The sequence below is a fragment of the Lepidochelys kempii genome, chromosome 9 (assembly GCF_965140265.1).
Source record: "Lepidochelys kempii isolate rLepKem1 chromosome 9, rLepKem1.hap2, whole genome shotgun sequence".
Classification (NCBI taxonomy): Eukaryota; Metazoa; Chordata; order Testudines; family Cheloniidae; genus Lepidochelys; species Lepidochelys kempii.
This window is the reverse complement of record NC_133264.1, coordinates 62052045-62075743: the sequence shown is the minus strand read 5'-3', so window position 1 is coordinate 62075743 and position 23699 is coordinate 62052045. Positions and strand designations below refer to the sequence as shown.

The 23699-nt window shown below is 45.8% G+C and overlaps 1 protein-coding gene across 1 annotated transcript in view; it reads right to left on the bottom strand.

Moving 5' to 3' along the window:
* Window positions 1–720: 720 nt before the first annotated feature.
* Window positions 721–23699, bottom strand: part of LOC140917570 (BTB/POZ domain-containing protein KCTD16-like) — a 40370-nt gene continuing 17391 nt past the window's right edge. The window contains exons 2-4 of the mRNA XM_073360687.1: window positions 22966–23091; window positions 5784–5889; window positions 721–1871 (exon numbers count right to left, since the gene is read on the bottom strand). Of these exons, the coding sequence (XP_073216788.1) occupies window positions 1354–1871; window positions 5784–5889; window positions 22966–22986 (645 nt within the window). The 5' untranslated portion in view covers window positions 22987–23091 and the 3' untranslated portion in view covers window positions 721–1353. The remainder of the gene's footprint in view (window positions 1872–5783; window positions 5890–22965; window positions 23092–23699) is intronic.

The window sequence follows — 23699 nt, the reverse complement described above, 5'->3', positions numbered from 1 at the left end:
AGGTTCTCAAAGCCAAATCTAGAGCTGGTCAGAACTTTGGGTTTTTTAGGCATTGAAAATTTAAACTTATCAAAAAATTCAAAACCAAAATACTTAGGTCCAAATCTGAAATATTTCAGTTGGGATTCCTGCCATGGTGTCTCATGGGAGTTGTAGTCCAGGTGCTTCATGCTCCTCTTCTCCTCTATAGGCTGGGACCTTTGTTGAACTACACTTCCAATGATGCACCATGGTCTTCCCTCCTGGTGAAAGGAAGCGGTATATTGTGGGATTTCTATGAACATGGTGCATCATGGGAGAAGTAGTCTAGTAAGAGAGCCCAGCCCATAGTAGAGAACAAGAACATGAGGCAACCCCAACTACAACTCCCATGAAGCACCCAGGTGGAATTTTCAAATCAAAGAATTTCAGATTTTAGCCAAAAAAAGCAAAAACTTTTCAGTTTTCAAGCATTTAGTTCTTTGACCGAAAACATAAATAAACTCCATGGAAAGCAGAGGCTTTTTCAAAAACACTTGTTTAGTCAATAAGGCAATTTTCTGTTAAAATCATTTTAGATGGAAAATTTTTGAACAGTTCCAGCTGAATCTAGGGGATTTAGATGCACAGTTGCCATTCACGTCAACAAGAACTATGTGTCTAAATCCCTTGTGCAGCTTTGAATAGCTCAGCCCAATCATTTTGAAAAGAACAAAAAAAAGAGCTGGGAAGGGACTGGAATTAGGTTAATCATCGGCTACATTTATTAACCCCGGGAGCTCCAATCACAGTCATGCTGTCGTAAAGGCAGGAATGTCCATACTGCTTGGGCGTAGGTTTGTCCCTACAGACACAACGCAAACCAGTCTCAGTTTCCTCCTTCCCATCCTGACTCCTTCAAATATTTTCACTTCTAGGATTTGTACAGCTCCTTTCATGCACAGTTCACCCTTGACTGCCCTGGAAACAAGCAGGCTGTAGGTTTATAATCTCTGCCTGTGGAGCACCAATTCCTGGAATGACCCATTGACCAAGAAACCACTGCTCTTTGTTTTGAATACATGGACCAAATCCTGTTGTCAATGACCCCTGAGTGACCTGGGTAAAGTCAGTGAAATCAGACAGGAGGTAAATCAGTTAGTCCCAGTGCCACCAAATAACTGGTTTTAAGTAAGAGGCTCTCTTAAATCCCTCTTCAAGGAGGGCTCAATCCTTCAAGATGCTGAGCTGCTCCTGGTCATCAATAGGGGCCGAGGACACCCAGTACCTGGCAGGCTGGCCCATCATGGACGGGATGCAGGGGAAGGTGCCTCTTGTGGCTTTGGAAGCCAGTCAGTCCTGGGTGGTGGGAGGCTTCAATCCCAGCCCCTCCCCTCAGACATGGTATTTTTTCAGTAGTTCGCTTTGCCACTGCCGCTTCTTGTTGGGGAAGGAGACGGGGATCTTGATCTTCCTGAAGTCTTCGATGCACTTCCCCAGCTCCGACTCCAGTGCCCTCCTCTCCTCACTGACGGAAGGTGCCTCGGGGCATCTCTCCACCCCGTTCTCCTGGATGTTCGAGTGGTCACTATTCCTCCTCTGGCCCATCTGCTTCACCTCCTCCAGGAATTTGAGGGAGTTGGAGAAATCCAGGGTGTTAGGCTGAGGCGGACATTCCTCCGGCAATTCCGGCCAGGGTAAGGAGGCTGTGGAGCTGAGGTCACCAGCCTCCAACTGGGGACCTTTGTCAGGGAGACTGTCTCCAGGGGCCAGAGCCAGGTCAGGTTCACAATGGCTGTCCAAGCTGGAGGTTGAAAAGTCATAGCTGCTGTCCATGCCGGCCGAGTCCTTGTGTGTCTCCAGGATTGGGTTTGGCTCTTCTGTCACCTCTGGGGCACTGTCTGCTGCTGGCACTGGAGGGGAAAAATCAGAGACCAACGTTAGGGATAGGTGGCTCGCATAAGGGCACATTCAACATTATGGGCCAAATTTGGTGCCCGCTGACATGCCACACAACCACACTGAGCTCAGTGGAGGCTCCAGAAGCCAGTGCAGAGTTTAGCTGTTTTGCTGCCATTTCTTCAGCTACTGCTCTGAGGGGAAGGAAGTGCAAGGAAAGTACTGATGTATTGCTAGCTGTTTTCAATGCACAGCATTTTATCCTTTATTTAACCATTTCCTTTGGCTTCTCAGTTCACCCCACCTCCACCATTTCTCTCAACCGCGCACAGGAAGAGACCAATCCACATGCCCCTCATGCTCCGTGGATCACAGCTAGGGAACCACTGCTGTAGGCCAAACACAACAAAATAGGGGCTCTAGCATGAAATCCAGACCCAACTGACAAAACTCACATTTACCTCAGTGGGAACAGGGTTTCACCCATAATCCTTGCTGGGAGAGGAGGTTCAGTCAGTAATAGAGCCCCATACAAATGCTTGGCTGTTTTTCATTCTCTACAGACCCTGGTCAAACCCCACAAGATGGGACATATTCAGCATGGTGTGTAGAGCTGGGCTCAGCTCTTGCTTTGAAACAGGAATTTGGTTACCTGTTGGGCCGTGTTCATGAATCATTCAGCAAGCCTGGGGCTAAATGCTGGGCAAACCTGGAGGCTGATCTATGGGTTTGGGTGGAAATTTTATAAAGCTCACTGGTTTCAAAGGATTTGGGACACTGAACACTGCTGTTGTTAGGAGCTGAGTGAAAATTGTTATGGGTTGAGTTAAAACGCCCTTGAGATTGATAGGGGAGTACTCACCCTTCAATTAACATAACTGTAAGCATAAACCCCCACCTAAGACAAAAGGTGTGGGTGAACTCACACAGGAGATTTTGGCTGAGTATTGTTTTGGGTAGGGATGTGCGGGGGAAGAGAGATCACATAGAAACTGAGATCAGGCAAGAACAGAGAGAGGGACTGAGGCGAGTTAATAAAGCCAAGCAGGAACCTGTAAGCACAGTGTGACGCTGGAAGAAACTAGAGAGAGAGATTTGGGTTTGGTGTTGACTAACGAGTCTTGGGGGCTGTAAGCCAAGAAACTGCTCCTTTGTTCTTGGTTCCTTCTGCATTCAGAGACACAGGACTTTGTACACTCTTTGTAAATAAACAAGACGGCACCAAAGAAAATACCAGATGCCCTCAACTTCTATTTCCAGCTGGAATGTCCCCAGGGCCCCAAACTTAGACTAGCTGCTTGGGTCGAAAAGAGGTAACAACATTCAGCATAATGCGTAGAGCTCGGCTCAGCTCTTGCTTTGAAACAGGGTTTTTGCTACACATTGGGCTGTGTTCGTGAATCATTCAGCAAGCCTAGGGCTAAACTTTGGACAAGCATGGGGGCTGATCTGTGGGTTGGGGTAGAAATTGTGAAAAGCTCGCTGGTTTCAGAGGATTTCAGGCTGAGCTTTGGGGTGATTCAATCATGAAACCAAGATGAATGGAAATTGGAAAGTGAAGAATAAGTTGCACAGCTTCCTACATCTCTAGCTTCTGAGTTGGTCTGAAACAGTCACAGCGCATCTCTGTATGTTAGCACTGGTGGGAAACAAGCAGTGACTCTGTATTGGAAACAGCCACTGTGTTTCAATTTCTAGCCACAGGAACAAATCATGCAATAAGGAACTTTAATGGAAACTGATACTAAACCATTTAGCAAGTTCAGCCCTGTCCCCTTGCCCTGAGTTAGTGAAAAGCAGCATATGCAGCCACAGCAGAACCCAAGGGAGTGGGTCTTTTACTGATCCCTGTGCCCAGCAATGTTCAGAGATTACAGGGCTAATTCCCTAAATGCATCTAATGGCTGCAGACTGCAGGTTATCATGACAGTGCCCTCCCTGAGGTTCTCTTGGGTAGAAAAAACTCAGTGGGTAACTCATTTTGCATAAGGAAACATTTTCCCAGCATGCATGTATCTAGTCCAACTGCATACTGGGGCGTGCATGAAATATCACCGATACAAGAAGCTGCTACCATGTGATCATCTCAAATGATAAAACAGTTAGGGGATTATTGAGAACAGTGAGCTGAGCATTGTATGCAGGGCGACGTCTCTCTCTAGCCACATATTGTTATAATAGCAATATAGGGCTGGAAGGGACCTCAAGAGATCACCTAGCCCATCCCCTCACTCTACGGTGGGATTAAGTATTACCTAGACCATCCCTGACAGGTGTTTGTCTACCCTGTTCTTAAAAACTTCCAGTGATGAGGATTCCACAAGCTCCTTGTGTCACCTGTTTCAATGCTTAGAGTTAGAAACTTTTTCCTAATATCTAACCTAACTCTCCCCCTTGCTTCAAACTAAATCAATCACTTCCTGTCCTACCATCAGTAGGCACAGAGAACAAATGATCACTGTCATCTTTATAACAGCCCTTAACGTATTTGAAGACTGTGATCAGGTCCCCCATCAGTCTTCTCTTTTCTTCTCTAGACTAAAGATGTCCAGGTCTTTCAATCTTTCCTCAGAGGACACATTTTCTAACCATTTGTTATTTTTATTGTTTTCCGCTGGACTCTCTCCAATTTGTCCACACCTTTCTTAAAGTGTGGTGCCCAACGCTGGACACAGTGCTCCAGCTGAGGCCTCACCAGTGCCAAGTAGAGTGGGATAATTACCTCCCAGGTCCAACATACGACACTCCTGATAATACATACTAGAATTACATTGCCCTTTTTTGCAACAGCATCATGTTGTGGACTCATATTCAATTTGTGATCCGCTATAACCCCCACATCCTTTTCTTCCATACTACCACCTACCCAGCTATTCCCCATTTTGTAGTTGTGCATTTGAGTTTCCTTCCTAAGTGTAGTACTTCACACTTGTCTTTACTGAATTTCATCTTCTCGATTTCAGACCAATTCTCCAGTTTGTTGTCAATTCTAATCCTGTCCTCCAAAGCACTTGCAACCCTCCAAGCTTGGTATCATCCCAAAATTTTATAAGTGTACTTTCCACCCCATTATCTAAGTCATTAATGAAATTATGGACTAGTACTTGACCGAGGAATGACCCCTGTGGGACCCCACTAGATATGTCCTCCTATCAAACCATTGATAACTACTCTTTGAGTATGTTTTTTTTTCAACAAGTTATACACCCACATATAGTAATTTCATCTAGACCAGTGTTTTTCAACCTGGGGTCTGCAGACTATGTCTAAGATTTCCAAAGGGGTCCGCATCTCCATTCAAAATTTTTGAGGGGTCCGCAAATGAAAAAAGATTGAAAACCACTGATATAAGATCACAGTTCCCTAGTCTGATTCTGAGTTATAGCTGAAGTGCAAACAACTACAGCTGGTTTATAACTTTCAAACAAAACCTTTATTTTTTATTTTATTTTTATTTTTTTGGTGGAAATTTGACCATTTCTCAAAATGAGAATTTTTTGCAAAAACTTTTTTTTCTTTCTCAAATCCCTTATTTCAAATATTTTCAGGAGAAGCTTTTAAGGGGAGGGGGGAAAGAAGCCTGTTAAATATTTTTGTTTGTTTTTCCATTTCTGCAGTCGTTTTGCATTGCCAATTTTAGATCAGTTGAGTCACATGGAGGGAATTTTTGTTCCCCGAAGTGGAATTTTTTGAATAACACGGACAGATCTCAAAGCAATTTACAAAGGTCAGTATCATTATCCCCATTTTACAGATGGGGAAACTGAGGCTTGGAGCAAGGCTGTGACTTGCTCAAGGTGACCCAGCAGGGCAGTGGCTAAGCCAGGACTAGAACCCCTGAGTCCCACTTCCATGCTCTATCCACTAGACAACACTGCCTGTGTGTTGTGGGGTGGGTGAGCTGCAAATAAAGGCACATCAGATACCAGCCTTCAGGCTTGCGAACCCCATCCTGTCTGGAACCGCCAGCTCCTGTGCCGAGCTCCTCCTCACATCCATGCCTGTCTGCGGGTATGTCACTGACTCCAGAGCCTGGGGAGAACAATCCATAACAAATAGAACATCAGCAATCGGGACAGGTGATGGTGCACTTAAAAGATGGGAGGGTCATTAAAGGGCATGGTATCCCTGAGCAAAGCAAGGTATAATGCAGGCCAGCTCTGGGCCCTACACACAGCTCTGCCAACGCGCCTCAATCCTGAGTCAGAGGCATCAGTATGGACAAACTGTGAACTCTCTGCAATACTGACCATTGCTCTTGTAGCTCTCTCTGTCTCCGGCTTTGCTTTGTCCTTTTGGATTGGACTGGATGCAGAATAACTCTACTTCTAGAAAGCCCAGAGGGAAATTAGGGGATTTAGGAGCCGGTCTCCGGAGGGGTGCATTCGGAATGAGATGAGCATACGCTGATCCTGGTGAATGCCATTGCTTTGCTATGCGGTAAGGGGAGATCTTCTAAAGCACCTAAAGGAGTTAGGAGAACAAGTCCCATTAACTTTCAATAGGACCTGTGTTCCTAAATCCCAGAGGTGCTTTTGAAAACCCTGCACCAGAGCTATATTTCCTGAACAGAGGGTGCATCTCAGTGTTAAAATGGCTTGGAAGGCGCTCTGCAACATACTGCAGCAAACGCCACAGTGCAGTACCCAGCCCTGCTGCACAAGCCTCCTTATATATAACTGTATATGCACATACATATACGTGCATGCTCAGGGCTAGATCCTCAGCTGGTGTAAATCAACACCACTCCACTGACTTGGGTGATTTACGCTCCATGGAGAAGCCGCGTCTTGGCTTGCACAGCACAGGCTGCATGTAAGGATGTCCTCAGCGTGAGGAAAATTACGCCATCTCTGGGTGCCCGCGTGGCTTTGCATTTAGAAGCAGGCAGATGCTAATCACTGGCCCTTGGAAATGCCTTAGCTCAGTAATAGCACATAGATATCAGCTTAGCCTGTTTTTATCCCTTTACTGAGGGCATGTCCTCGCTTAGCCCATCCAGCAGGGCCCTTATGCTAATGGCTGTAATTATCTGCACTTTGCTAGCAGTGCAGATCTCAGGGCGTCTTTGCTGTCCTCAGCCACTGCTGGCCACATGCCCGCCTCCCCTGCAAACACCCTACCCAAGGTTCACGTGTGTGTCCTCTGAGTGTAACATCCAGTAAGGCCATGGGGCACAGAGGCTGTTCTGTCCAGAACTGATCCCAAAGGAAATGAACTCCTAGCTATGCAGACCAGGGGAGATCATTTGAACCATCCAGGCTGGTGTCTCTGTGCTTTACGGACTCTTTCTATCACAGAATGTAGGAATTGCCATACAAGGCGAACGCGTGGCCCATCCAGCCCAGTATTCTGTCTCCATCAGTGGCCAGATGCTTGCATGAAAGGTGCTAGAAACCCAGAAGCGGGCAACTGTGGGATAATCAACTCATCAACCCCATCAGTTAGAGCTTAGTGCTTGCTGTGAAGGATGAGAGTTCAGATCCCTTCTGCATTTCAGCAAGTCCTGAAACACAGAGATTAGCCTGGATTAAACCTGAGATCAACCCCCCCGTCCTGATTTTGGGACAGATTCCACCTCAGCTCTTATTCCTTCCATGACCTATCTGTGCCCCTGACCTGCTGGGTGACCTTGAGCAAGTCACATCCTCGCTCTGCGCCTCAGTTTCTCCTTGCGCTCTGTGTCTGTCTTGGCTATGTAGACTGTAAGTTCTTTGGGGCAGGGGCTGTCTCTTACTATGTGTTTGTGCAGCACCATGGGGCCTTGATCTCAGCTGGGAGCTCAAGCCATTATCGCAGTACAAACAATAAATAGCACTAGCTAACCTGCTCCTAGACACACCTCCTGGGCCAGCTGCTCTGTCAGGAAAAAATCCCAGGTGTTTCGCCTGAATTTTTCATCCCTCACTTTTCTTAAGCCTTTGCTCCTTGCCTTGCTCTTCTGTCCATTTCAGTGAGTAAGGTAGAGTGCGGAAGTGACATTTACCAAGTAGTTCTTCTGCGCCATTCTGTCTGTCAGAATCCCGCTGGGTGCTATTAACGTGATCCCTGCTTCAGTTATGTTCGGAGTTTGGAGCGGGAGCCATGCATGCATATCCCGGCCCTTGGATCTCTTTGGTCAGCATTTACTCCCAAGATGAATTTACCATGGGCTGGGAGCGCCGGGCCCCCCCGGCACCGTTAGAATATTCAGCGCACTCCTTTGTCTGATGCCTCCAGCTCCACGGTCTTTCACAGCATCCAAGATCCAGGAAGGAATCCAAAGTCTCTAACACGTCCTCGGACTGTCAGTGCACTCTACAAACATTTTGGAATAGAAGAGGAAGGCGGGGGAACATTCCTATTGAGAGGAAGCCAGCAATGGCCTCGCCGCTCTCTCTGCAGGGTCCCAGCACCTAGGAATGAAGCTGAGCAATGCACAGCAATGAGCAGGGTGTAGCGGAGCCAGCCCCATGGCAGGCCGAGGCAGCTCCCCCAGGTGGATCTTTGTCTTTCCTCCACTCCAGAGTCCACGATCTCCCTTCCAAGTGAGGCAGCTGAGCCAACTCCATTCCACCCCAGCTGGCTGAAATCAGCCCTGGGCTTCCATGAGGATTCTGACTCCCTGATGCATCTACAGCCTTTCCAAGTCAAGAGCTGCCTAAAATGAAGTATCCTGCTTTAATTGCCCCCTTGTGGAGACCCAGCCCTGGTGGGCAGTTACCCCTGCTCATTGCCAAGAGGTGAGAAGACTGGGTTTGACTCTTCTGTGTTTAGAGGGCATTGGCAGTGTCCAGAAACGCTAAGGGGGCTGCCACCATGTGGTGATGCCATGTCATGACAGGCACATCTCACGGATCTAACTCAGTGGGTTGGTTGTGCCGGAGCAAGGCCTTCAGGGATGTGAGAAAAGCAAAGAGGACGCTGAACCCAGCACTGTGTTAGCAGGAGCAACAATGCGGCTTCCCAAGAAACGACCATAAAGAGACCCAGGAGAAGCAGCTAATTCAGGTTCCACCTTCATAACCAGCCTGGGTACTTTTACACTTTGGTAGGCTCAGGGACTCTGCCAGCCTCCAAGCATGGTTTGTTTACATTGGTGCCCCCTTTCCCTCTTTTAGCTCAGAGAGAGCAAAGCTTCCCACAAATTGGGGGCCAAGATGTTTTCTACTTCATCTCAGCCAAAGGGCACCAGGCCAGGGCTCTCCATCTCAACCATGATCTCCAAGGGTGTCCTCTCCTTCATCTCAACCAAAACCTTTCTCTGAAGACGGCCTAGGCCACGGCTCTAGTCACAGGCTCCTGGCTAGAGGGACTCCCGTGCCCACAGTCAGGAGGGAGCCTGAATGGAGAGCGAAAGCAGCAGTAGGTGTGCTGTGATGGACGATGCTGTGCATTGACCTTGTGATGGTTACCACCACTGCATGTCACTGGCAAAGCTTTCCACCAGGATCACTCAGGCTACACCAACAAAGAGGTTTTACCTCACGTGAGCTGACTGCCAGTGAACTCAAGGTAGTTAAAGTGATCCGAGAGGCTACTCTGGTCACACCCCAAATGTTTATTCCAGGTGACAAATGGGGCCGATGCAGAATGGTTGTGTCACCTGGGCAGCTCCTGGAACATATGAATCTCAACTCCTGCACTTGTCCAGACTGCAGACGGGAAAGTCAACCTGTGCTGCTGTTTCTGCATGGCTTTGGTCCCTGATACACCATCAGGGGCGAGCAAAACTTTCTGTAAATGTGCATCTCCGACCCACAGCCTCGGAGCATCTCCCTGCTCGCTAAGGCTGGCTGTGCCAGCAAAGGCTGTTTGTTAAATCTGCAACGTAATCAACACTGCAGCTGGATTAACTGCCATGGCAACCCATCTGTGCCACCAGAGTGCCTGCACCAGGTTAATCAAACAGAGAGCCTGTAGTTTTGAACCAGTTTACGGCTAGCAATTACTACTCAAGTTTGCTGCTGTGCCAATGCACCTCACTCCTGACCTGCAGCACCCAGTGCAGTTCCGATCCCAGGCACTCACACAGCTCTGCCAATGTGCCTCCCTCCTGACTCACCGTCCCCTTGCTATTCCAGTATCTGGTTCCTCCCCAAGAGTTCTGCCAATGCCAATGAGTCCTGACCTGCAACAGCCCTTGCTAGTCCAGTCCTGGGTCCCTCAGGTTGGGTCTACATTGCAAATGAAAGACCTGCGGCATGGCTGTGGCTGGCCTGGGTCAGCTGACTCAGGCTCACGGGGCTATAAAATTGCAGCGTAGATGTTTGGACTAGGGCTGGAGCCGGGCTTTGAGACCCCGGAAGGGGGGAGGATCAGAAACCGGGCTCCAGACCTCCATACTGCAGTTTTATAGCCCTGCAGTCCGAGCCCAAGTCAGTTGACCCGGGATCTGAGACTCAGTGCAGCATGATTTTTATCACAGTGTAGACCTACCCTCACATGGTACGTATTTACCGCATTGTAAACCCAAGTTTGTGGGACCTGGGCTTATGGACTTGGTGTTTCTAACCCTATGCTTGAAAATCCATGCTGCATGGTAAATCCAGGCTTTCAGTTGCTGGACCCAGGGCTCACAGCTGTGCTAATGCATCCATGCTACGCTACCCAAACCTTCTGACTCAGGACTGTGGCATCCACACTCCAAAATGACAGGGCTTGGACCCGAGTCCAGCAGGACTCAGCCTCTGACCCATCCCCCTAGCAGGGTCCTAGGATCCAGGTCCTGAGTGCTTGCTGACCTGAATCAGACTGTGGTCAGGAGGGCTTGGGCTCAAACCTGGGTCAGAACCCAGGTTTTGCATGCAGTGCAGACATATCCTGAGGAGCAAACACTGCTAATCTTGAGATAAGGTGCTACACCATGTGGGTGTTTGTGATGTTCACAGAGACCAGCTTCAGACAAAACTCATTTCACCTGTGACCCAAGACAGGCTGCAAACAGGCCTCCAGAACTGAAAGTCAGGAACTCCCTGACTGCTCTGAGTCCCCTTTTTCCTAATGCAGCTTTTCATGATCAACTCCTGCAGCTGCTGCACCAAAGTGGGGTGTGGGAGGTGGAGAAAGAAGCCTGAGCCCTTGAAAGAACTAACCTTGCTGAGTTTAAATTATAATTCTGATTTCCCTCTGCCACTCAGCTTGTCCTTCGCTGTCAGGGATGCAACGTGGGCTCAGCGCTCGGGAATGGCAAAGCAAGAGGCTGGGGCCGCGCAGCGTCAGGTGAAATGAAAATCAAAGAGGAGCTGCTGTCAGCTTAGGGGGAGAGCAGGCGCATTTTAATTAGCTATCTGGAACCTGGGCTGCTGGACTCGCCCCTCAGGACTTTGAGCTCTAGAAGTGGAGGGAGGACACGTGGATCAATGGTTGCTTCCATGGTTAGGTCCAAACACCTTCAAAATACCTGGGATGGGGAAGGGGAGGAATTATAGTGGGGGAAGAATTAGATGGAAACATCCTGGCTAATGAGGCCTCTCTGTTCCTGGTTTAGTCTTTGCATAGTCTGTTAATGCACCAAGGCTGTTCAGAACCAGCTCCAAACCGCACCTTAGATGGATGTTGTTGAACAGTTTTGCTACGTTCATTCTACTGTTACCAGCAATAGAGATCTTGATCCTGAGCTCACTAGTTGAATTGCATGACAGAGCCTGGAACAATAACAAATTGTCAATTAAAGTGAAAAGCCATATTTATGAGACATGTGTTTTGCCCACTCTTCTATATGGCTCACAAACATGGACGATTTATGCCAAATGTACCAAAAGACTAAAGATCTTTCATATCAGATGCTTGCATAAAATTCTTCGAATAAGAGGGCCAGATAGGGTGACAAATACAGAAGTGTTAAATTATGCTGGCATGTCATTCAAGGGAACGTTAGTAAAAGACTCAGGCAGCTTGGACATGTCACATGAATGCTGGATTACAGGATCCCGAAGAGTGTGCTGTACTCTGAAGCTTGCAAAGGACCTAGAAAGAGAGGCAGGACACTGCGCGGATTTCAGGATGCTTGTAAAGAGGACTTAGTATTCTTTGCAAAAAGAAAAGGAGTACTTGTGGCACCTTAGAGACTAACCAATTTATTTGAGCATAAGCTTTCGCGAGCTACAGCTCACTTCATCGGATGCATACTGTGGAAAGTACAGCAGTTGATAGATTTCCACTCCATACGGCTAAATGCAGTGCCTTGCATAATGACAGGTTTCAGAGTAACACGGGTGTTACTCTGAAACCTCTTAGTATTCTTTGGAATCTCTGTGGATGATTAAAGGAGCGCGGAATGCCGCTGTGGCTGGCGGAGCCAGCTTGTAGATGGAGCGAGGTGGACTGGATCAAGCTTTGCGATGACTGGCATCAGAGGAGGAAAGAATCTGCTGCTTGGATTAATAGCATTGCTAGCACATGGGTGTGCCCTCCTGTGAATGGGACTGTCACTCATGCATCAGACTCAGCGGCCATCAATTGGCCATGCTCTGTAAAGAGCGATGGTGCCATTGATTGAAACTATTCATAATGCTTGTGTAATTCTCTGGTCAGTGTGTTATACAGTCCCTCTGTGCTTGATTGTGACTCATGGCCAGAAAGGGTTAAACATCTCGCAAAATAAATAACTCTCAAAAGACGTGTGGGGAGATAATATTTGTGTTTTTGTGTATTTACATATGTGTGAGTAGGGTGGACAATGTAATCAACAGTCCCTGTCTATGCTGTATTCTGATAATTCAGAGGTCAAAAGAACATCCTATTATGTAAATTAATTGTAAACACCGGATATCTCTGTATTCATCTCTCTTTGAAATGTACAGCAAATAATCTGTGAATGGTGGAGGAACAAGCAAATTGCCTTATGTTACTTCTGCAGCTAAGTACCAGTGATGGACCTCCTCCAAAGTCACGCTAATTACCTGTTGAACTCCAACTTGTCAAAAGACATGAAATTGTATAAAAGATCCTTGGGTCCTGATTCTGTCATCTCAGATTTGCTTAGGCTTCATCAGGGGAAGTTTGAGTCGCAAGACTGAGGTCCCAGTTATGTTGGTATGCCCTGAATATGGAATTTGGACATTGGGCTATAACCTATGAACTATTTCTAAAAGAACTCTTTGTAACTACAAAGCTCACCATCTCTGCTATGAATCTGCACCTAAATGAATTGAACTCATGTCTGTATGTATATTGATCTTTTAACCATACTCTCTCTTTCGTTTTTAAATAAAGTTTAGTTTGGTTAATAAGAATTGGCTGTAGCGTGTATTTGGGTAAGAGCTGGAATATTCAATAACCAGGGAGGTGATGTGTCCGATCCTTTGGGACTGATATAACCTATTTCTTTATATGATGAAATAGGATTTACAGAAATTTTCATCACATTTGATGTGGGTACCTGGATGGAGGCCTGAGGCTGGATCACTTTAAGGGAACTGTGTTGTTTGGGTTTCTGAATAACCAGTAAGGTAATCAAGAAGCTGTTTTATGCTGGCTTGGTAAATCTAAGTATTGGAATATCCACCAGCTTTTGGGGTTTGTCTTCCCCATTCTTTGCAGTTCACCCTAATTGAGTGATCACAGCTGGGCCCCACTGGGACCCCGGTCACACTGATCCACAGAGGATATCAGTCCGGCACAGGTGTCCCAGCTATGGACATGTCTCTGTGGTTCAACCTGTAGAGAGGTCATGCTTTCAGCTCTAGAAGTCCCTGGTGTAGCCCTAATTATAAAAGGAGGATTAACCTCATCTACCATGCATGAGTCTGAGAGGATTCTGTCTTCAAATCGGCTGCAGTGGTGAGGTTGTCATTAGCATGAGGCCCTTGAGGAGCACACGAGAAGCAGTCCTCTACGTGGTCTCTAATAGTAATGTTGTCAACTTTATTAGCAAAACAGAATTACAAACACCGGAATACAGCAAAGGAGACCGCCAATACAGCACGTCCGACACTTGCGCTGTGTTACTCACATCATCCCTTGCGGGAACCCTGAAGTAGATGCAGTGATCCCAATGCGATCATCAGGCCAATGTGTTCTGATGGGTCTCACTGCCCACAGGCTGGGTATCACCTTTCCCACAGGGTTAGGCTGACACCCACCAGGCCTTATACATATTTAATGATGGGTTCAACCTCCTTTCCTGATACATAATTCCATCCCTCAGTAACATGGGGGCCCTAACTTCAATAGGTCACTTGGTCATTTATGACATATTCATTAGCATTTATGTCAATTAGTTGCCATGGTATATCTGCGACTAGTACATGTAAGTTTCGGATAAGCTCAACATCCTTTAAATTTGCCCTACATTTCCAAAAGTGTATTCTCATGGTTCCATATGTAACCTTTTCCCAACATGTAATAGTTTTGGTTACTGTCATACTAAGGTTGTGACTTAGGGTCTTTTTATCAGTTAGTTCCTTATTCCAAGCTATTCGTGTCAAGCTCGGCCTTAGTTATGCTAACCTAACTGTGTCACAGGCTTAAGGCCTGTGGGTTCTTGGGTTACAGCCGGTGGCGGCTTGTCTGGATTCAAATTCCTGCAGGCCTCAGATGCTTGGGACAAGCTTCTTCAATATGTAACTCATGGTTTGTGTGTTTAATTCAAAGAGGGTGTGATTCTGTTACAGAGCCTGGAGCAAGCTATGGACACTCACGGTCTTAGCTCTAGAGATCTGCAGTACCAGCCCTAGCTTTGTGCACGATGGTGGCCCTTATACTTGCAACGTTCTATGTCGGAGCCCAATCTGGTGCATAAGAAAATCAGCCAAAGGGACTCCCAATTGACTTTAGTGGGAATTGGATCTGTCCCTACATGTTTAGAATTATTAAGATATGCCTATAAAATAGTCCCTGCACCTGTCACAGGTGATCATGCATGCAACTGTCATAACTGAATATGCAAACAACCCATACTCCATAGGTCAGATCTCCACAATAGCCCAAAGGATTACACAACATTGTGAGAACTGGTATATGAACTATGCATGGGGCTTAGTGAAACCACTGTTGCGGAGATTGGTAGAGTCTAGCCAATGATAACTTCAGCAACTAGTGTCTAGCCACAACAACTCTGTAAAAGTGAGCAGCAGCACCAAAGAGGCGTTTGAAGAGGAAACAGAAAAGACTCTTTTCCTGATGAATCCACAGAGGAAGCATAGGTAGGAACACCATGAGTACCCAATCTAGGATTTGTCCAGGCCATCAAATCTAACACCTCTACTTTTACTGAGTTCCAAGTGGTTATGATGTTTGTTGCAAGTGTCATCTGAAAGACCTCTCCAGACACTCAGTGCCACTCAACACCATGTTTGTGGCTCAGTGAAGAATGCCATTGACTGAGACAGAAACCTTCAAAGACCTACCAAGAGAGGAAGGATGGGCCAGTGGTTAGAATACATCATGGGACTGTGGGGATTAGGATTCAGGCTCCTCCTCTGGTACAGACTTCTAGTAAAAAGAAAAGGAGTATTGTGGCACCTTAGAGACTAACCAATTTATTTGAGCATAAGCTTTCGTGAGCTACAGCTCACTTCATCTGTATGCATCCTGATTGGAGGCACTTGTGCTGCACTTTTAGTGTCTCTGACATTTAGTTTTAGTGGGGCAAGTTGAGTCAGTCATTGGCAACTATCTAGGCTAGGGAAGAGACTAATGCATGAGTTGGTTGGTTGGAGAAAGGTCTTATGGTCCTTCTTCACCATAGTAACACGGCCCATTATTGCCACAGACCTGCTCCTGTGTAATCACTCACGCATACAAACCATCTCTGCTCAGGAAGGATGGTCCCTATTCTGTTCACTTGTATTTACCATTTCCCCATTCAAGAACACTCTCCTTGTTCAGTACCATTCTGTACAGTTCACAAGTTTTGTCCTATCTCAGATGGTTCCTACTGGTGGATGGCAGATTCTACCCAGCACGATAAATCCAGTAATTAGGATTAGCAGTATCTGCATCATCCCTTGTTATCATAACATCAAGCAGATGGAAAGGGGAACTAGTGCAGTCAGATCCAGAACAAGCAGCCAACCCACTTTGAAGTTCCCTCAAGGGCGACCAGTTTTAATGATTGCTGTTCTCCAGGTGCTTTGATTTCCCAAGAGGCTGGGATTTACCAGGATTGATCTGAGCGCTAGCATCTGTTTTCAGGGAGTAGAAATGGTGCGCACACAATCAGCTAAAGAAAATTTTCTTTGGAGGAACTCTCAGGGTGCGTCAAACAACATGTCCAGCCTAGGGGAGGTAAATTTCCAACAGGATGGCAGCAGGAGTCCCCAGTACTTTGCTTAATCAAGAACTTTAACAATCAGATCACAATGTCGGAGTCAAATGACAAGGATGGGATGATGTGGCTGGGGTGTTGAAGGAGAAGTTTGGTCATTGCTCTAGTTGTTCAGTTTCATTGAAGATATGGGTCAAAACCATTGTGAATGCCCGGCTTTCCAGCATGCCGATCCAGCACAGTTTTGGGGGAGCTGTAACAGCGCTCCAGCACTTCTGGTGGATAGTCCCGCAAATACCAGGAGTGTGTCCCAGCATTTCTTTTTTCAGGACTTGAACACAGCCCTTATGTATCCACTGACATCACAGGGCCCTATCCTCAGCTGGCATAAATCGGTGTAACTCCACAGAAGTCAGTGGAGCTGTGCTGATTTACACCAACAGAGGATCTGGCCCACAGTGTGTATGTGTCTCTGTCTTCGACACTGGAGTGCAAATGGCACGACTACAGTGACAGCCCAGAGAGGTCTCTGAGGCAGAAATCTTTACTCAGCTCCCTTATGGGACATCAGGCACAAGGTGGAAGGAAGACTTGTGACACCTTAGAGACTAACCAATTTATTTGAGCATAAGCTTTTGTGAGCTACAGTTCACTTCATCGGATTCATCACTTGCATCCGATGAAGTGAGCTGTAGCTCACGAAAGCTTATGCTCAAATAAATTGGTTAGTCTCTAAGGTGCCACAAGTCTTCCTTTCTTTTTGTGAATACAGACTAACACGGCTGTTACTCTAAAAGGTGGCAGGGTAGCACATGGCAAATATTTTCCAGGAAAAGGAGTCCTGCCAGCATGACAAATTTCAAAGTCAACCCACCTCTATAACCACTTAGTTTCTTCCCTGGGTCAGAATCTACAGTGTACGCTAGATCAAGCATAGTGCTGCTTAGACACAGGTTGGACACAGCAGCAATCAAGTCATTGGTGTGCTTCATGAGACTCCTCCCTTTGTGTGTGGGTTTCTCTAGGCTGTGGCATGACCCTGGAAAAACATATCCCTGGAGGAAGCCATTTGTACCTGACTACTCAGAAGTTCAGGGGAGATGATGAGAAGTAGTTAACTCTCTGAAGGGCCTCTGGCACGCTTATACATGGATGTAAATGCACCTAGTTCATGGATGGGATGGATGCCTTAGAAATGCATATTGCAGTCTAATAATGTCAATAACTTCACAGCTGTTGTTGCCCTTAAAGCATTGCCAGTTCTTCCTTAGATAAAGGTTACATCAATATTTGCAAAAAGAAAAGGAGTACTTGTGGCACCTTAGAGACTAACCAATTTATTTGAGCATGAGTTTCGTGAGCTACAGCTCACTTCATCGGATGCATACCGTGGAAACTGCAGCAGACTTTATATACACACAGAGAACATGAAACAATACCTCCTCCCACCCCACTGTCCTGCTGGTAATAGCTTATCTAAAGTGATCATCAAGTTGGGCCATTTCCAGCACAAATCCAGGTTTGCTCACCCTCCACCCCCCCACACACAAACTCACTCTCCTGCTGGTAATAGCCCATCCAAAGTGACAACTCTCTACACAATGTGCATGATAATCAAGTTGGGCCATTTCCTGCACAAATCCAGGTTCTCTCACCCCCTCACCCCCCTCCAAAAAACATACACACAAACTCACTATCCTGCTGGTAATAGCTCATCCAAAGTGACCACTCTCCCTACAATGTGCATGATAATCAAGGTGGGCCATTTCCAGCACAAATCCAGGTTTTCTCACCCCCCACCCCCACCCCCATACACACACAAACTCCCTCTCCTGCTGGTAACAGCTCATCCAAAGTGACCACTCTCCCTACAATGTTCATGGTAATCAAGGTGGGCCATGTCCAGCACAAATCCAGGCTTTTTTTTTCTCCCGGGGACACACACACACACAAACTCACTCTCCTGCTGGCAATAGCTCATCCAAACTGACCACTCTCCAAGTTTAAATCCAAGTTTAACCAGAACGTCGGGGGGGGGGGTAGGAAAAAACAAGGGGAAATAGGCTACCTTGCATAATGACTTAGCTACTTCCAGTCTCTATTTAAGTCATTATGCAAGGTAGCCTATTTTCCCTTGTTTTTTCCTACCCCCCCCCCCCGACGTTCTGGTTAAACTTGGATTTAAACTTGGAGAGTGGTCAGTTTGGATGAGCTATTGCCAGCAGGAGAGTGAGTTTGTGTGTGTGTGTGTGTCCCCGGGAAAAAAAAAGGGGGGGGGTGAGAAAGCCTGGATTTGTGCTGGACATGGCCCACCTTGATTACCATGCACATTGTAGGGAGAGTGGTCACTTTGGATGAGCTATTACCAGCAGGAGAGGGAGTTTGTGTGTGTATGGGGGTGGGGGGGTGAGAAAACCTGGATTTGTGCTGGAAATGGCCCACCTTGATTATCATGCACATTGTGTAGAGAGTTGTCACTTTGGATGGGCTATTACCAGCAGGAGAGTGAGTTTGTGTGTGGGGGGGTGGAGGGTGAGAAAACCTGGATTTGTGCTGGAAATGGCCCAACTTGATGATCACTTTAGATAAGCTATTACCAGCAGGACAGTGGGGTGGGAGGAGGTATTGTTTCATGTTCTCTGTGTGTATATAAAGTCTGCTGCAGTTTCCACGGTATGCATCCGATGAAGTGAGCTGTAGCTCACGAAAGCTCATGCTCAAATAAATTGGTTAGTCTCTAAGGTGCCACAAGTCCTCCTTTTCTTTTTGCGAATACAGACTAACACGGCTGTTACTCTGAAACCTATCAATATTTGCACTATTTCCTAATCTCGCTCTGGGAATGGGTAAAGAATGATGCAAATACTGAGGAAATGCTGTTTAGCTAGCTGAAGCCACTGGCAGATTTTAAGGGGTGATTATTTTAGGTCTCTCTGCCTTTCTCCTCCTCAATAATCCCCTCATCCTGCCATTCAGGCAGAATTTAGGCCAGCGCATCTAGAGTTATTTGTGTGTGTGTGCGCCAGTGAGTGAGTGAAAGGACAGCCCAATCCTCATGGTAGCCTCACTGATCAGGTGTAGCAAGATTACTGGAAAACAGACTTTGCAAATTCAAAAATTAATCAGGAAATGGTTTGGAATTGATTTTGGAAAAGGGGGATTCACAGTCTCTCTTGAGTGCTGGATGCAATACGGTGTAAGGACATCATACCTTCTAGGGTTACAAGCTCTGGGGACGAATTCTTACCAACTGGACTTCTGTTTCCCCTCAAAGGAGCTTAGAAGAGCTGGGTGAATCCTGCTAAACACTGTCCACAAATATTCACTCAGATTTCTAGCAGGTTTGCATAGGGTCCATGTTCATCCCCCCTTTTGAAGCTTCCAGCAAATGGGTTTTGTTCACACAAAAGTTAGGCAAATAGCTATTAATTCTTCAGGAGGTAAAGGTTGTTGGTGTATGACCAAGATGATTTTTTATCATTTTCTATTTTCCTTTCTAAGAGGTTTGCCATCCAATCAGAGAGAAGAAACCCAACCATGTCTACATGCACCATTTCATCTTAGTCTGCTCGGGTCGTTGCCAATGACATGCATCCTGGCAAACTGATTTCTTGATATACCTGCGCGTGGCCAATTCATTGTGCATGTGGAGAGCCTGTAGCGGCAACATCCAATGTATCGTGTGTATCAATGACATACATAAATATACCATGTGTATACAACAGATTAGTTATGTATGGGTATTCATTTAGCTGTATTTTCTAAGTCATGTCAAGGGCACCTACAGTGTAATAAGCATTCTTTTTAGTGGGTCTATAAATCTGAATATATATAAGAGTGAACGAGAGAGAGAGAGGAAGAGAGAGATTAATGCACTGAGAGTGTGTGTGTGTGTGGGTACAGACAGAAGCTACCAAAACCATTTGGGGTGTGTGCAGGTACAGGCAGAGATAGCCTAACCCATCGTGTGTACATTTGCAAGCATAGTCAGCTATTGCCTAACAAATAGGATGTGTGGGTTGGCAGCCAGAAATTGTCTACGATGCAGTGTAGGTGTGTGTACATGCATCCGCAACTGTAGGAAATAGGGAATTCTTCATTTAGCTCCATTTTATTGCTCAGTCCCCAGAAGAAACAGGTGAGACATAAGCTAGACCCCTTTGTCTCCAGTTTTTCCATATGTCTCTTGTGAGTTCATATCTCACTTCTGCTGATCGTATTTGGGCCATGTCTCTGTTTCTCCCTCATATCCCCATTATAACTGGCCCAGAATCCTTCCATGAAACCAAACAATAGCAACAAAAATGCTATAGTGGTAGCAAGTCATCAGGACAGGGGAATCACCTCACCCTGAGCAACAATGGACACAAGGAGTCCTAGAAAGAGGACCACCGATTTTAGTGGGATTGTTGTTTCTGGCCAGATGGTATCAGATGTGTCCATAAGTATGAAGAGAGAAGATCACACATCATCACACTCAGAGGAAACTGAATAGGGCCTGAATCACAATCATAAAGAAAAGATTCAGTTTCTAATACAGAAAATTACACTGGAGGCTGCCAAGGATGGTACTACTTAACAGAAACACATTTTGGTCCGGTGTAGGTTCTATATAAATATTGTCTATTTTAACTGACAGGTTAAAAATCATACATTTTTCTAAAAAATACTTCTCTCTGTTACAAATAATGCCTTTGATTATTTAAAATGATTTTTTTTAAAACTCATTTACCTTTATCCAGTTTTGCTGCCTGCCTCTTCTCCCCATCCCCTTTCCCTTTCAGTCTGAGTACTGAAAATAAGACTGGTCAGTTTCATGTTTTAGTATAGCCAGTTTCCAGTCAATTTTACTTTCAAGCGCTCCTGCTAGCACAATGCTGCAAAATGGAGAGTGCAAACAGTAGAAGGCAATGTTTGTTTTTTAAAAAGATAAACTGCTTACATTGGAATGAGGTAAAATACAAATATTTGGGTTATTCTTATAGTTTTTAAATGCTTGGTTTTTACAAAAATCTAAGCTTGGTTTCAGATTTGCCATTTTAAATCAGGAATAGTATGATTAAATTTAAACATATAGATAGGTATTGATATATTTTAAATATCTAAGAATAGATATAGCTATATTTCAGATAGAGAGAAGGAGATTAGAGAGAGAGAATCTAGAAAGAGATCTAGATATATTCTAGACAGAGCTATATTACAATCATTATATACATACAGATATTAGATATTTAGGGTGAAATCCTGGTCCATATGTAGTACACAGAAGTTCTTCCACTGACTCCAACAGAGTCAGGCTTTCACACTTAGAATCCAGTTGTTATTCTCCATCTACAGTTATCAATTTTAAAACACAGTGGTTGCCATTACAAGATCAGTATTTAGCATTAGTTAATATGTAATGACCATGTGAGAGTCCTCATATCTCCCCTACACATAGAACAGGAAGTAAGTGTGGTCACAGTATGATATCTGTTGGCAACTAAACTAGGTCACGTAACTGACCTGACCTACTGGGCACAGGGGTCGGACTTCAAGTGGTATAAATTGGGGTAGCTCCATTGAAGTCAACAGATTTTATGCCAATTTACACCAGCTGAGAATCTGGATCAGGATTCTTTCAGGGTTTGTCTACATGGGTAAATAGCCCAGAGTAGCTAGTATGCTCTAGTTACTCTTCATTACCTCCCCAGGTAGACACTTGTGCATTAAGCTAAACCACAGGAGGGTGCTTTTAGTGAGCAGCAGGAGTGTCCACACAGGGAGTTAGTGCAGAGTAGCTAGTGCGCTTTAAATTCACAGCCTAGCTTACTCCTCACTAACTCCCCTGTGTAGACAACTCCTCAGTTGTTGATATGGCCAGAGCCTCCCTAAAAATGTTTTATGCTGTTTGGAAAACTCTGGAGCCAAGGGACTTCAAAGACGTTCTATTAATCACTTGAGTGCTGTACAACACACGTCAGACATGGACTGGGAAACTACAACTCTCAGGCTGAACCTTGGTCAGCCCTGAAGTGCAACATAAATGCTTCATATACCACAGCTAAAATCCACCATCACTCAAAGGGTGCAGCAGACAGCACTAGTGAAAGGCTTAACAGAGGGTACTGTAAATGAATCCATGCTGTCGGCAGTGGGAAAGGGAACCTCTTATGGTAAAAGGTTTCCTCTCATTGGAGTGCTGGAGCCAGAAGGGCTGAGCTTTGTGGCTTTCTCGCTGTTACTGCCTGTGGGGTGATAGAGGAAAAAGACCAAAGAGTCTGACTGACTCACTTCTTATTCATCCTTTATTTGAATAAAGCTCTCACTTGAAGGTCCGTGGGAGTTTTGCTGAGTAATGACTTTGGAATTTGGACCCGATGAAGTGACACTCATAGCCAAGTAAGAGTCCTCTGGAAACTTAGACCATCATGGGGCAGAAGGATGATCTCTTGGTTAAGGGGTTGGACTGGAATTTACAACAGCTGGGTTCAAGACCCCCTGTGACTTAGGGCTGGGTGTTTAGGCACTTACATCCCTTTAAAAACTTGGCCTTTAATCGCTCTGTGTTGCAGTTCCTCACCTATAAAATGGGAAGAGTTCTACTTCCTCTCTCCACCTCAGCTCAATAGGCTTTGAGCTCAGAGGCAAGAGCTATGGGTTTGTACAGCACCTAGTACAGCAGGGCTCTGATTCTGGTTAAGGCTTTTAAGTCCCGTCACAACAGGAATAATCATATTCCTACCTGCTAACTGGATGATTTATAAAACCCAGGTCCGTGTTAGAGGTGCTGCTAAGCAAGGCTGCCAATGTGACGCCAAGTGAATTAATTGTTCTGCTTGTGGCAACAAGACCCTGAGATTCTGCGAAGAGTCTGCATTTGGCCCCATGTGCCCACCGCCCATGGCATGTGGGACCCAACTGGCAAACGTTCTCACCTGGAAGTAATGCAGCTTCATGTGCCTTGAGGTCCAGCGTGGGCTCAGAAGAAGAGGAGAGATGCTCTTTAAGGCTCTGCTCGGGTTCTGCAGGAGGGGGAGCAGCCATGCTGAGGCAGGAGCTACCTAAAAAGCCCCGACCCAAAGAGAGTGATTAAGGTGAGATTCCTGACCAGAAAACTTGAAGAGAAGTCAAGGGCCATATGTAGCAGGAGTGCAGGGACTGTCTTATGAAATCTCTCCCATTCTAAGGGTCTTGCTGCCCTCCCGGATACAGACAACATCAGATGCTGCTTCTCCTCTAATACATTCCAAGCCTATTAATCCCCACATGAAGGTACCTTCCCCTGGGCAGTATGTAAAGGTCACACCACAGGATTTCACAGCATACACTCTACAGTCAGGGAGAGCATGACAATACTCTTTCAGTTTAAAGAGATCTGGTTCTTTCTATCTGTTTCCTGCTCTTCCTTTGTCCATAGAACTGGTTCGGAAACGGACTCTCCCATCCAGTGAAAAATGTCAAGATTTCAAAATCCTTTTGTCCCAATTTGGGACAAAGAGCCAACATTTTGAAATTTTTCAGAAAATGAAGTAATGAAAAAAAAAAGTCACTTTGAGTCAATCCAAACATTTCATTTCAATGAATTCAAAACACTGTTTTGATTCCAAACCCCTAAAACACATCAAATAAAGTAAATGTCCAAATGAAAAGTCATTTCAAAATGAAAAAT